Source organism: Pseudophryne corroboree, chromosome 6, assembly GCF_028390025.1.
Source record: "Pseudophryne corroboree isolate aPseCor3 chromosome 6, aPseCor3.hap2, whole genome shotgun sequence".
NCBI classification, from domain to species: Eukaryota; Metazoa; Chordata; class Amphibia; order Anura; family Myobatrachidae; genus Pseudophryne; species Pseudophryne corroboree.
In genome coordinates this window covers 696,747,389-696,760,512 of record NC_086449.1, presented here as the reverse complement: position 1 = coordinate 696,760,512, position 13,124 = coordinate 696,747,389, and the positions used below count along the sequence as shown (strand labels likewise).

The following is a 13,124-nucleotide window of genomic DNA, read 5'->3' as shown; positions in this document are numbered from 1 at the left end:
CCTCCATCCAATGGATTCTAAGCTTGGTAGCAAGATGGGACTTGGTTCAGGTAGAAGTCTTCCAATCGCTCAGTGGGAGTAGATAAACAGCAGCGGTCTCACCAACGCGTTTCGTTGCGTTCACGCAACTTTTTCAAGGTACTCCTGACCCTGCTGTGAAGGGTTTATATACACCTTTCAATATGGTTGCTCATTTGCATATGTGATGTCACATGACCTTCTCAAACTCATTTAAATGACCAAATAATGACAGACTCAATCAGATATTAGTACTTATAAATATAAAAGTTTAGATAGATAAACAGCATTTAAAAAAATCATACCCCGTTATAATAAACAGCTTGTAATTTTCCGGTCACATGACCAGTAGTATTTGTATGTAAATACATCAAACAGAAAACAATGAATGGATCTCAAGAGAGGAAGCATAATTTAAGGGGTAGTAGGGCGGACTTAAACCATGTTTTAGAGCTTACTTCAATGAGTATAGGAATTGTCTCATTAATATACATACAGGTGTTCAAAAGCGGATGCATCCCGCTGCGTCGTACCTGGACGTCACATCCGGACACACATGACCAGTGACGCGGCCAGATGCAAAGATACCGCATCACGTGGTCGCGTATGGGCCCATGTACATCCCGTAGCCCCATCTGCGCACGCGCACAATAGCGCGGTGCGTCAATACGTGTACCCCTACTAACCCGTCACCATAGCAACGTGCAGCAGCGTGCGTTTCCATGGAGACAGTATCTACCAATGGTTATACAGTATAGTGTGATGAAGAGCCTCTCAACTTCAACATGGATATTGTAGAGTGTGGTGTTTGACCTGGCCCAGTGACCTCGGAACTGAGAGCTCTGTGTTACCACTGCCAAGTCCTGGAGACTTGTATCCGTGGGCAGAAGCACCCAGTGAATGTTGAATGAGCAATCCTCTATATGAAAAGGTGACAGTAACTACCACTGCAGAGACAGTGGTGTTTGAGGAACTAGGCGCATTATGTGATGCATATGCAGGTGTGAACCGAACTAGTCAGAGCGGAGATGCTAAGAGGATGACCGCCAGTAAAATCTGCCATACTGAATCGCCACAAAGGATGCAATCATCTTGGGTAGGAGATGGATGCCAAGATGAATGGAGACCTGACGTGTCTGGAGCACCAGCCGTAACATGGCTAGAACAGTCTGGGTCATATTGAGGGAAAGGGTACCCTTTCCTAGTATTTTTCTTAAATATTGCAGTCTCTGAGACATGAGTGAGTTTAATCTTGTGAGAAGTGTTCCCTGGAAGGTGGCATTATGAGCAGCTCATCCAGGTATGGAACAATGTGATCCCCGTGGCATTTTGAGTTGAAAATCATCTCCTCCATTACCCCTGTGAAGACCCTCGGGCTGCTGAGAGGCCAAAAGTCAGTGCTTAGAACAGATATGTAGAGTTCTATAAGGCAAGCGTAGGAATGCCTGATGTGTAGGTCAAATCAGGAAGTGGAGATATGCGACTTAGATATCAAAAAGATACTAAGAACACTGTACCCTCAAAGTCCATGGACACAGTCCCTAGTGATTTCTCTTGAATCATAGGCAAGTAGTATGGACTCAGGGAAGTCAGATTCAAGATCTGACTGTCCGAGCCGTCCTTCTTTTGGGACCACAACAAAAAAAAATATGAAAAGAACCTTTGTTCCAATGTTGTGTTGGAACAGAGACAATGACTCCTGCTTTCCAGAAGCTTCTCTATAGAAGTTGGCAACCAGAGTTGAAAACTCTGAGAGAAGGAGGAGTGTTGTTTCGGTAGGTGTGTTCCCAGATGTGACAGAAAATTCTGGGATGCACTCCCATTTTGGTTGCCAAGTTTAACACAAATATACAATACAAGTGTGTCCTTTGTGGGGAGCGAACCCTAGCTGACAGGCATGGAAACCATCAGTGATACCATTAAATCGCCAAAAGAGCTATTTGTTTTTCTGGACAGTAGTAGGTGTCTGACATTTACGACTTCTGGCAACTCTTGTTGAGGCTCCCCTGACTCTACCTCTAAACCCTGTAAAATGAAAAAAACAGCCATTGAGGTGGTGCTGCAGAAGAGAGATATGTGGACTTACCTGCCAAGGCTTGTGATAGCCACTTAGTCAAGTTTGATATGAACAGGGCATCTCCTGTTGAAATCCCGTTCCCGTATGCGCCCGCTGGTTGCTAATAGTCACAAAACCTGCTAGCCGAAAATGCCTGGCTGTGATGAAATCCTGGAGCGAGCAGTCGTACCTCTCTGGAAGCCTCCTAAATATAGACTGCTGATTTCTGTTGGTGGACGCAGATCTACCTCTGCTGTTCTATATACGGATTACATTAAGGAAGGTATACCATTTCTGATATCCATGAAACCGAAGGATCCACAGTTAGTGGATTCTTACCTAATTTCCCCAATTCAAGAGGAAATAAAATGCAAAAGTAGAATACCCTTAGGAATTTGGAACTTCGTATCCAGTTGTGACCAAGCTCTTTGAATTTGGCAAACTATTTCCTACGATATCGGAAAGGTTACTGAGGGACTCTGTTGCCTACTGAAAAAGGAAGACTGCTGCGGCCCTGTTTCCTTATCAGGTATGTATGTACTACTGAGCCTCATTTTGACTTGTTTTAAGGACATTACATCAAAGTTGGATCAGCCTGTAGTGTGTTTTTCCACTTTAATTTTGAGGGTGACTCCAAATCCAGACCATGGGTTAATAAATTTGATTTCCATTGATAATTTTTGTGTGATTTTGTTGTCAGCACATTCAACTATGTAAAGAACAAAGTATTTAATAAGAATATTTCATTCATTCAGATCTAGGAGGTGTTATTTTAGTGTTCCCTTTATTTTTTTGAGCAGTATATATATATATATATATATATATATATGTATATATATATTCCCAGAACAGTCCACACTCTGGCCTTATCCACAAATGCTGGGGTGACTTCCACAGAATGATAAATCGTCATGATCCATCAGTACCAATGTAAATCCAGTAAATAGGAGCACTCACCAGTCTTCATGAAATTCTTATCTTATTAGCAGCAAGGTATCAAACAGGGGGTGTAACCGACGTTTCGGTCCCGGATGGAACCTTTGTCAAGATCTTGACAAAGGTTCCATCCGGGACCGAAACGTCGGTTACACCCCCTGTTTGATACCTTGCTGCTAATAAAGATAAGAATTTCATGAAGACTGGTGAGTGCTCTTATTTACTGGTTTTTATATATATATATATATATATATATATATATATATATATATACATATACACACACACACACACACATACATACATACACACACATACATACATACACCTATACATACAGTCGGGTCCATAAATATTGGGACATCGATACAATTCTCATATTTTGGGCTCTATACACCACCACAACGGATTTGAAATTAAACAAACAAGATGTGCTTTAACTGCAGACTTTCCACTTTCATTTGAGGGTATTTACATCCAAATCAGGCGAACGGTGTAGGAATTAACGGTTTCTATATGTGCCTCCCACTTTTTAAGGAACCAAAAGTAATGGGACAAACTAAACAATCCTAAATTAAACTTTCACTTTTTAATACTTTGTTGCAGATCCTTTGCAGTCAATTACAACCTGAAGTCACATAGACATCACCAGATGCTGGGTTTCATCCCTGGTGATGCTCTGCCAGGCCTCTACTGCAAACGCTTCAGTTCCTGCTTGTTCTTTGGGCATTTTCCCTTCAGTTTTGTCTTCATCAAGTGAAATGCATGCTCAATCGGTGGTCAATCAGTGGTCAATCAGTGGTCATTCCGAGTTGTTCGTTAGTTGCCGTTTTTCGCAACGCAGCGATTAGGTGGAAAATGTGCATGCACATGGTACGCAGCACGCATGCGCTTAGTAATTTAACACAAAACTTTGGAGATTTACACAAGCTCAAGCGACGTTTTATCAACGCTCGAGTGATCGTAGTGTGATTGACAGGAAGTGTGTGTTTCTGGGCAGCAACTTGGCGTTTTCAGGGAGTGTGCTAAAAAACGCAGGCGTGCCAGGAAAAAACGCAGAAGTGGCTGGAGAAATGGGGGAGTGGCTGGCCGAACGCAGGGTGTGTTTGGGACGTCAAACCAGGAGCTAAACAGACCGAGGTGATCGCAATCTAGGAGTAGGTCTGGAGCTACTCAGAAACTGCAAGGAATTATTTAGAAGCAGTTCTGCTAATCTTTCGTTCGCTATTCTGCTAAGTTAAGATACACTCCCAGAGGGCGGCGGCCTAGTGTGTGCAATGCTGCTAAAAGCAGCTAGCGAGCGAACAACTCGGAATGAGGGCCTTTGTCAGCAGTCACACTATCACTAAATACAAGGGAACCAGTTCCATTGGCAGCCATACATGCCCACGCCATGACACTACCACCACCATGGTTCACTTATGAGGTGGTATGTTTTGGATCATGAGCAGTTACTTTCCTTCTCCATACTCTTCTCTTCCCATCACTCTGGTACAAGTTGATCTTTGTCTCATCTGTCCATAGGATGTTGTTCCAGAACTGTAAAGGCTTTTTTAGATGTTGTTTGGTAAACTCTAATCTGGACTTCCTGTTTTTTTGTGGCTCACCAATGGTTTACATCTTGTGGAGAACCCTCTATATTGACTCTGGGGAAGTCTTCCCTTGATTGTTGACTTTGACACATATACACCTATCTCCTGGAGAGTGTTCTTGATCTGGGCAACTGTTGTGAAGGGGTTTTTCTTCACCAGGGAAATAAATTCTTCTGTCATCCACCACAGTTGTTTTCCATGGTCTTCCGGGTCTTTTGGTGTTGCTGACCTCTCCGGTGCGTTCTTTCTTTTTAAGAATGTTCCCAACAGTTGATTTGGCCACACCTAATGTTTTTGCTATCAATCTGATGGGTTTGTTTTGATTTTTCAGCCTAATGATGGCTTGCTTCACTGATAGTGGCAGCTCTTTGGATATCATATTGAGAGTCGACAGCAACAGATTCCAAATGCAAATGTTACACCTGGAATCTACTCCAAACCTTTTACCTGCTTAATTGATGATGAAATAATGAGGGAATAGCCCACTCCTATCCATGAAATAGCTTTTTGAGTCGACTGTCCCATTACTTTTGGTCTCTTAAAAAGTGGGAGGCACATAAAGGAACCGTTGTAATTCCTACACCGTTCACCTGATTTGGATGTAAATACCCTCAAATTAAAGCGGAAAGTCTGCAGTTAAAGCACATCTTGTTTGTTTCATTTTAAATCCATTGTGGTGGTGTATAGAGCCCAAAATATGAGAATTGCGCAGATGTCCCAATATTTATGGACCTGACTGTATATATATCTATATCGAGCACAGTTCATAAAACAACAGTATATGAATGGTAGAGTGTTAGCCAGACGCAGGTCAATAACAGTGTACGTTTTTTAAAGCACATATATGTGCTCAGACACAGGGGGTAATTCAGAGTTGATCGCAGCAGCACATTTGTTAGCAGTTGGGCAAAACCTTGGGCCTAATTCAGGCCTGATCACTAGGGTGCGTTTTTTGCATCCCTGCGATCAGGTAGTAGCCGCCTACAGGGGGGAGGTGGAAATCAATGTGCAGGGGTGCGATCGCATGTGCAGGAGAGCTGCACAAACAGAAGTTTGTGCAGTCTCTGGACAGACCAGGACTTACTCTTCCAGTGCGATGATCTGGGTCGGAGCGGACGTCAGAAACCCTCCCTTCAAACGCCTGGTCCCTCCTGCGTTTCTCTGGACACTCATTAAAAACGGTCAGTTGCCAGCCACAAATGGCCTCATCCTGTCAGTCACCTTGCGATCGGCCGTGCGATCGCTTTTCTCGCACCATTCCGTCGCTGCCATTCCTCTGTTACCCTCTAACATCCCCTGTCACCCTCTGCTATTCCCCTGCCCCCCATTGCCATCCTCATTAATCACTGCCTCCCCATTACCCTTTATTCCCCTCTGCTTCTCCCTAGTTACCCTCCGCCATCCTCCTTGTCACACTCTGCCACACTTTATCACCCACTGCCTCTTCCTAGTCACCCTCTCCCTAGTCACACTCTGCCATCTCCGTCACTCACTGCCACCTTCTGCCTACTCCTGTCACCCTATACCTCCCTCTGTCTCTCCCTAGTCACTCATGACCATCTTTGTCTCACTCTGCCATCTCCCTGTCACCCTCAGCCTCTTCATCACCCACTGCCTCTCCCTAATCACCCTCTTCCACCCTCTGTCTCACTTTGCCATCCCAGTCACCCTCTGCCACCTTCTGCCTCTCCCTAGTCACCCTCTACCGCCCCTATCACTGTCTCTCCCTAGTCATCCTTTGCCACACTCTGTCTCACTCTGCCATCCCTAGTCACCCCCTACTTCTCCCTAGTCACCCTCTGTATCTCCCTGCCAGCCACTGCCTCAAGCTATCTCCCACTGCCAGCCACTGCCTTTATCTGCCACTCACTCCCTCCCGAGTCTCCCACTACCTCTCCCAGCCATCCTTTGCCTCCCCATCACCCTCTGCCACCTACTGCTTTTCCCTGTCACATACTGCCTCCCCCTGTCACCCACTGCCTCCTCCTGTCACCCACTACCTCCCACTCTCTCCCTGCTACCCCCAAAGCCTTCACAGCAGCAATAAACAACATTTGCATGAATATATTAAAAAACACATGCAGTGCAGGGACTCCAAAAGGAGCTCATCCGTGCGATTGTGTAAGAAATGAAGTGAACGCATTAATTGTCACTTCTTCTGTTTTGTGCCTATGTGATGTTCCTGTGCATGTGTGGTCGCTGACCACACATGTATGGCAACCATTCTGCGGTCATTTGCTGGGGTCCTGTAATAAATGTTATCATCCGACAGGGTCCCAGAGCAAAATAGTTGGAGAACCCCTGGGTTAGTAGAAGGGTTAAACAGCGACGAGATTACGTGTAAAGATGCTTTCACTGCTTTAACGTTACTAATGTCACACTTAACTTTTAAAATTTACAAGTAAAGTTCATGTTTTGACTAAGGAAAAAAATCTACATACACACATGATGGCTCCTTCAGTACTTTAAGATATCGACATTCTCCATGAATGCAAAAATCCTTGTATTTCCGCTGACACGGGTCCCTCTTCAGTCCCTTTCCTTTTTTTCTTCCTTTTCGCCCTTTATTTTCCCCTAGCATTTCTTGGGGCTTAGATGAATGTGCAGCTAAAAAGAGAGAGCAAATAACAGTGTACATAATTACAATTTAGAGATCACAGGCCTAGCAGGTTATGCCAATTATAACTGCACTGGTTTTACACGATATACATTTTTAGGCAATATATAAATGTAACAAAATATCTGTAGTACTGATAGGGCAACCAGTACAACTCATACCCCTTTCACATCGCACAAATAACCCGGTATCGACACGGCATATTGCCGTGTCGACACGGGTCAGTGTGCGATGTGAAAGCACTTTGGCCGAGTTAGCGGGTCGCCTGACCCGGTAATTCAACCTGGTATATAAGAAGGGTTATACCCGGGTTGAATACCGGGTCAGGCGCAGTGTGAATAGGAGCCGTGTCGATGCGACCCTGCTTCCATTCACAGCATAGGGAGAGGCGGCGCAGAAGATGAGCTTATCTCCCAGCGCCGCCTCCACCCCCGCCCCTGCTGCTGCTGCGCCCCTCCCCCCCCCCTGCTGCTATGGCAACCGACCCGGTATATTGCCGGGTCGGAAAGCCAGCAAATGCCGGATCCCACCCGGTAAGCTCACGTTTCTCTTCCCGGGTGGGATCTGGCATTTGCGATCTGTAAGCGGTATCATTGACCAGATTGTGGTGACTCTACAGCATGCAGCTACCTGCGGCTCTAAAATCCAATTTTTCATCTTCATCCACGGAGTTTGTATTCAGCGCACATAGTAAATGTACAGTAAGCCAAGGAACAAACTGAGACCTTTCTTGACAATCTATTACAGCCCACAAGTGGGTAAAACAAGCAAAAGTGAGGTTCACTCATTGGGAAAAAAAGTGCATGAGGCATAGACATTTTCATGGATGTATATGTATTACCTGCATAAGTGGAGGTGGAGATAGAAGTGAAATTTATTCATTGATCAGTTTTAAAATATCGGACAAAAAGTATTCTCTCTGTGTATACAGGACTGTGAAGAATCAGAGATATTAAGGAGAGAATATAAATATTAGGACTTGGAAGTTATGTTCCGTTTAAGTCTGAGTTATGATTCTACTACTACACACTTGCCAACATCTGACTTATTTGGCTGCTGGCTTTGTTAACTATCAGAATAGACAGCCACAGGAAAACATTTGTTAGCTCAAGAGGTTATCATTAGCATATCAATGCTAATTCATGCCTAGGAAGGCTTTCTGGTTGATGTCAGGTCTTAAAAGGTAATGAAATTAAGAGGAAGAGGCCAATTACCCCACAGGACAGTTCTTTGTCTGTGTTTCCATCTACAGGAAAGCAGACCAGTAGGGTGTCATTAGGCCAAATGTGTATTGAGACGCCCACATTGGTTACTACACTGGATTAAAGGCACATCCCATTGGATATGGTTTGAAGTAATATTAATAGTTCCATAATCACAAAGAATGTTAAATTATCCATTGAGATACATCTGGTCTATTCGCAGGTGGGGTGTGAGTGGCATATATCTAAGAAGCATTGTTTCCAAGATATGAAGTATCTAGGCCAATCCCACCTCACAATGTATCATATTTACTGTAATTTTGTAGCTCAAATAGCAGAGAGTAATACGGGCACCCAATATTCTAGATCATCATTTCGCAGGGGAAGTAGTGTCCAATTATGTCAATTTGAGTTATAAGTTATATAAGCAAGTCAGGGAGAATTTCAGCATCAATTATCTATCCAGCCAATCAGCAGGGACTTATGTGACCTTAACCATGGTGTGTTTGGAGACCTGTGACCCCCTTTTTTAATGTTATCACGTGTGGTGGCAACGGAGTGTGTTGAATTACTGCCCTCTGACCAATAATTAGAGCGATGGGTCCTTCCGAACAGATTAGGGATAAGAATGATGTCCCTGACAAGTACATAATATTTCTGTATAAACCTATATTTATAATAATGTTAGTATAGGTTACCATCTTAAAGAGATCCTCTAGTTTATAAAATATGCAATTTTGCATAATTTAGCAGGTATTAGGGCTGAATTCAATTAGCTACGGTAAAATCGTTACTGCGGCTTAATTTAGCATGCATTTGTGTGAACCCGCTTATAAGGCACTTCAACTAAAAAAACCGCTTATCCCAGCAGTCACGCGATAATTCTGGCTGATAATATCCACTTTAAGGTTGGGGAAAAAATGGGGAAATCAACCTATACACCAAAAAAGTGCAATGTAACACTGGACAACTGTATAAAAGGCTATTAATGCCCATAATCAGAGTAATTGGGGCTCTTAAGAGTGTCATATTGCTGCCTTTTTCATTATTTACTATCAGTTAAAACAACGTTATAAAGCAAGCATTGTTCAGTAAATTTAGATGAATTTGGGGTAAATAACAGTGCATGTAAGTTGATTTTTTTTTTTCATTTTTATATCCTTTCAAAAAAACATACCCCCCCCCCCCCCTCCCAAAAAAACACAAAAAATAAAATAAAAATAAAAATCAACCACCACCTGTAACTCCCGGCTGCAAGCTTTAAAAACCCTTTTCCCATATTCCACCTCCATACAAAACTGTCCCACATATTTGAAACCATTATTCTGCATTTTTAATACAGAATATCACTCTAAAAATGACATGTCATTATTAGCCAAATTATGCAAATTAAAAACTATCATCTTCAAGTGCAGGGTCAGATTTTCAGGTAACACAACCTAGGTTGACCCTGCCACTCCATTCTTGAACCCGGGTTGCCATGGCAATAACCCGAGTCAGAAGCATGGTGTGAAAGGGATATTAGAAACTTTGTTGTTGTGGGTTTCTTTGTTTAAAAATAATTAGTATACAGTTGCACATAAAGCATAACGATGCGTGCTGCAGATCACTTGTATCTGACCTGTCTTTTAGCCTTTTAACACTTTCTGCATACCTTTTCCTTAGTGTTGCCTCGTACTTTGCTTATAGCGTCCTAGGTACTTAGGATTAGCATATTTGTAAATAAGCAATTGGTACACAGTCGTAGATTAAGCATAATGATACATGCATTGGCGTTTCTATCATGGGTGCAATGTATGCGGTGCATGGGGGGTCCCACACCGCACCCATGCTATTTTAATACTTACCTTTCAGGAGTCCCATGACGGGCGCTGCAGCCGCAGCAAAAATCACACCCAAAATGTCAGCCGCACATGCGTAGTATGAAATTTGTCTCCGAACCATGGCGGGAGCCATGTTTCCGGAGACCTGTGCATGCACTATAGACTCAGGCACAATGCCAGAACCTACGGTGTCGTGGAGATGAAGGCGCCCACCCGGAATCTGCACACGGGCCCGCTATGCCCATGGATACATGGTGTGGGTCATCAGATCAGCCTTTTACTTTAGATTGTTTACTTATCCCCAGTTTTGCTACCTTTTCCTCAATTTTGTGGTTATTTCGCTTATAGGTCCTGTATCTGAACCGGACGCAGTGGAGGCTTCTCCTGAACAGGAGGAGATGATCAAAATAAGTAAGCATGTGTCAGCAGTGACATTACATTACTTTAAATATTAACCAAATGGCCCCCTTAACCTCACACCCAGTTCAGGTCTTTTTATTCTTTTTGACAAGAAAAGGATATTACATTATGAAAGTCATAAAGGAAGGAAAGAAAAGACGTGAGTAACTGTTCTCTAATTCTAGATGGAAATGATCTTAACTGATTGGAAAATACTGAAGATCTCTGGAAAGCGAGGAATAATCAGAGAGCCTGTTTTTTATATCTCCATGTTCTTTAAATATTTTAGATTCCAATGAAGACCACAAGAGCATGGCCATACATCCTACATTTAAACTCAAATAAGACTTTTATCCAGTACAGTATAACACTCGCACTTTTCATAGGAAGATTGTGCAAGATTTAAAGCTATTAGATATTTTAAAAAATAATGAAGACAAGAGCCAATCTTTTTTTTTTTGTTTAATAAAAGACTGCAAACAGTTAAAACTATTATTTACTTAGCCAATAAGAGGGAGGAATTATCATATAGGACATAGAACACTACAGGTAATATTTAATAAATGGTGCTTCAGCCAATCAGCTTCTAACCATTATGTGTTTGAAAAGTGACAGGAGCTGATTGGCTGGAGCACCATTTAAGATTAGTAATGAGTGATAACAAGTATATCATTATTAAATACACCACGAATGGCGCAATTTAACAATAAACATTTATGCCAGCAGCATATTTCATTTAGTATTACAGTGATACTAATTAATATGCTGTATTTAACATTACTTACCCCTCAGGCGAGGTTCAGTGGCGTCCTCCTCCCCGGTGGCATCCTCCACGCTGTTGCTGGTAGCATGTCACATGATATTTTCACCCAATGGGGACTCCGCAATGCCTGGAAGGCTTAGCTGAAGATCAAAATTTATGCATCTAACCTCACCTAGCTATGTAACCTATTCACGTGTCTACTGACGATTATCACTATATCAAAGTTACTTATTCACTTAAACTTAAATAATGATGCCAAACCCCCTAACCCCTTCCCTTAAATTATATATATATATATATATATATATATATATAATTTATGTATATGATCTTGCCCTCCCCATCTCTTATATATAAGGGTTTGTGCCTCACCACAATTGCCCACATTTCTGTGGGATCAGCTCCCTTCAAGAGAGGAAAAAACCCTGCACATTATTCACCTGCAGTAGTAATTTGGAACTCTGGATTGCACAGCTCCAAGGGGAAAATAGGAAAGTCCGGGTTTTCCAGCTCACCTAGAGCCAGCAGGAGATCAGAAGCAGGAGAGGGGTTTAAAACTCCCATACACCCACTGCACATTGCACTGATGCCTATTAGGAGCTAGCGAGAAGGAGGCAGTTTTACAGTATTAGGGACTGTGGACGTTGGCTGCACCAGGAGAGCATAGCGGATGATTGCTGCTGGTCATTGCAGCTAGATGACTGTCGAGCACGGGGAGTGCTAAGACATTTCATTTTCACTTGTTTATTTTATGTATCTGTGTGAACACGCCCAGATACACATATGCCCCCACAGTGACAGGTACACATATGACCCCACAGTGCCAGATATGTCCCCAGTATAGTGCCAGGTACACATATGCCCCCAGTATAGTGCCAGGTACAGCTATGCCCCCACAGTGCCAGGTACACATATGCCCCCACAGTGTCAGGTACACATACAGTATGCCACCAGAGTGCCAGCTATACCCCCACAGTGCCAGGTACACCTATGCCCCCAGTGCCAGATACAGCTATGCCCCCAGTAGCACTGCTCACCGCCACCAGGCTCCACTTCTTCTGTTACCGCCACTGGGCTACACAGACACTGGATGCCACCGGACTCCTCTTCTTTCACCACCGCTGAGCTCCACAGAAACTGACTGCCGCCGGGTTCTTCTGTTACCGCCACTGGGCTCCACAGACACTGGCTGCCACCGGACTCCTCTTCTTTCACCACCGCTGAGCTCCACAGAAACTGACTGCCGCCGGGTTCTTCTTCTGTTACCGCCGCTGGGCTCCACAGACACTGGCTGCCGCCGGGCTCCTCATCTGTTACCGCCGCTGGGCTCCACAGACACTGGTTGCCGACGGGCTCCACAGATACTGGTTGCCGACGGGCTCCACAGACACTGGTTGCCGACAGGCTCCACAGACACTGGTTGCCGACAGGCTCCACAGACACTGGTTGCCGCCAGGTTCCCCAGACACTGGTTGCCGCCGGGCTCCTCTGCTGCTGCCTCTGTGGCCGAGGGGAGGAAAGCGAAGCACGCATCTCTCCTGCCCCTCAGTCCGGTCTCATCATGCACCATCCAAAATATGGAACTAGTTCACCGGCGCCTGATTTGAGCAGTCTGACGACGGGCCGGCTGATGGCCACCCTTAAGGGCCTCATACACTAGGACGATAATATCAGATTTCGGGCATTCGCCCCGATAAATCAGATGAAATCGGGCATTT

The 13,124-nt window shown here is 43.9% G+C and overlaps 1 protein-coding gene across 1 annotated transcript in view; it reads right to left on the bottom strand.

Annotated features, from left to right (window-relative positions):
- HBEGF (heparin binding EGF like growth factor) overlaps positions 1-13,124 on the bottom strand; it is a 159,791-nt gene that overhangs the window by 50,129 nt on the left and 96,538 nt on the right. The window contains exon 3 of the mRNA XM_063928321.1: positions 7,044-7,209. Coding sequence (XP_063784391.1) covers positions 7,044-7,209 — 166 coding nt within the window. The remainder of the gene's footprint in view (positions 1-7,043; positions 7,210-13,124) is intronic.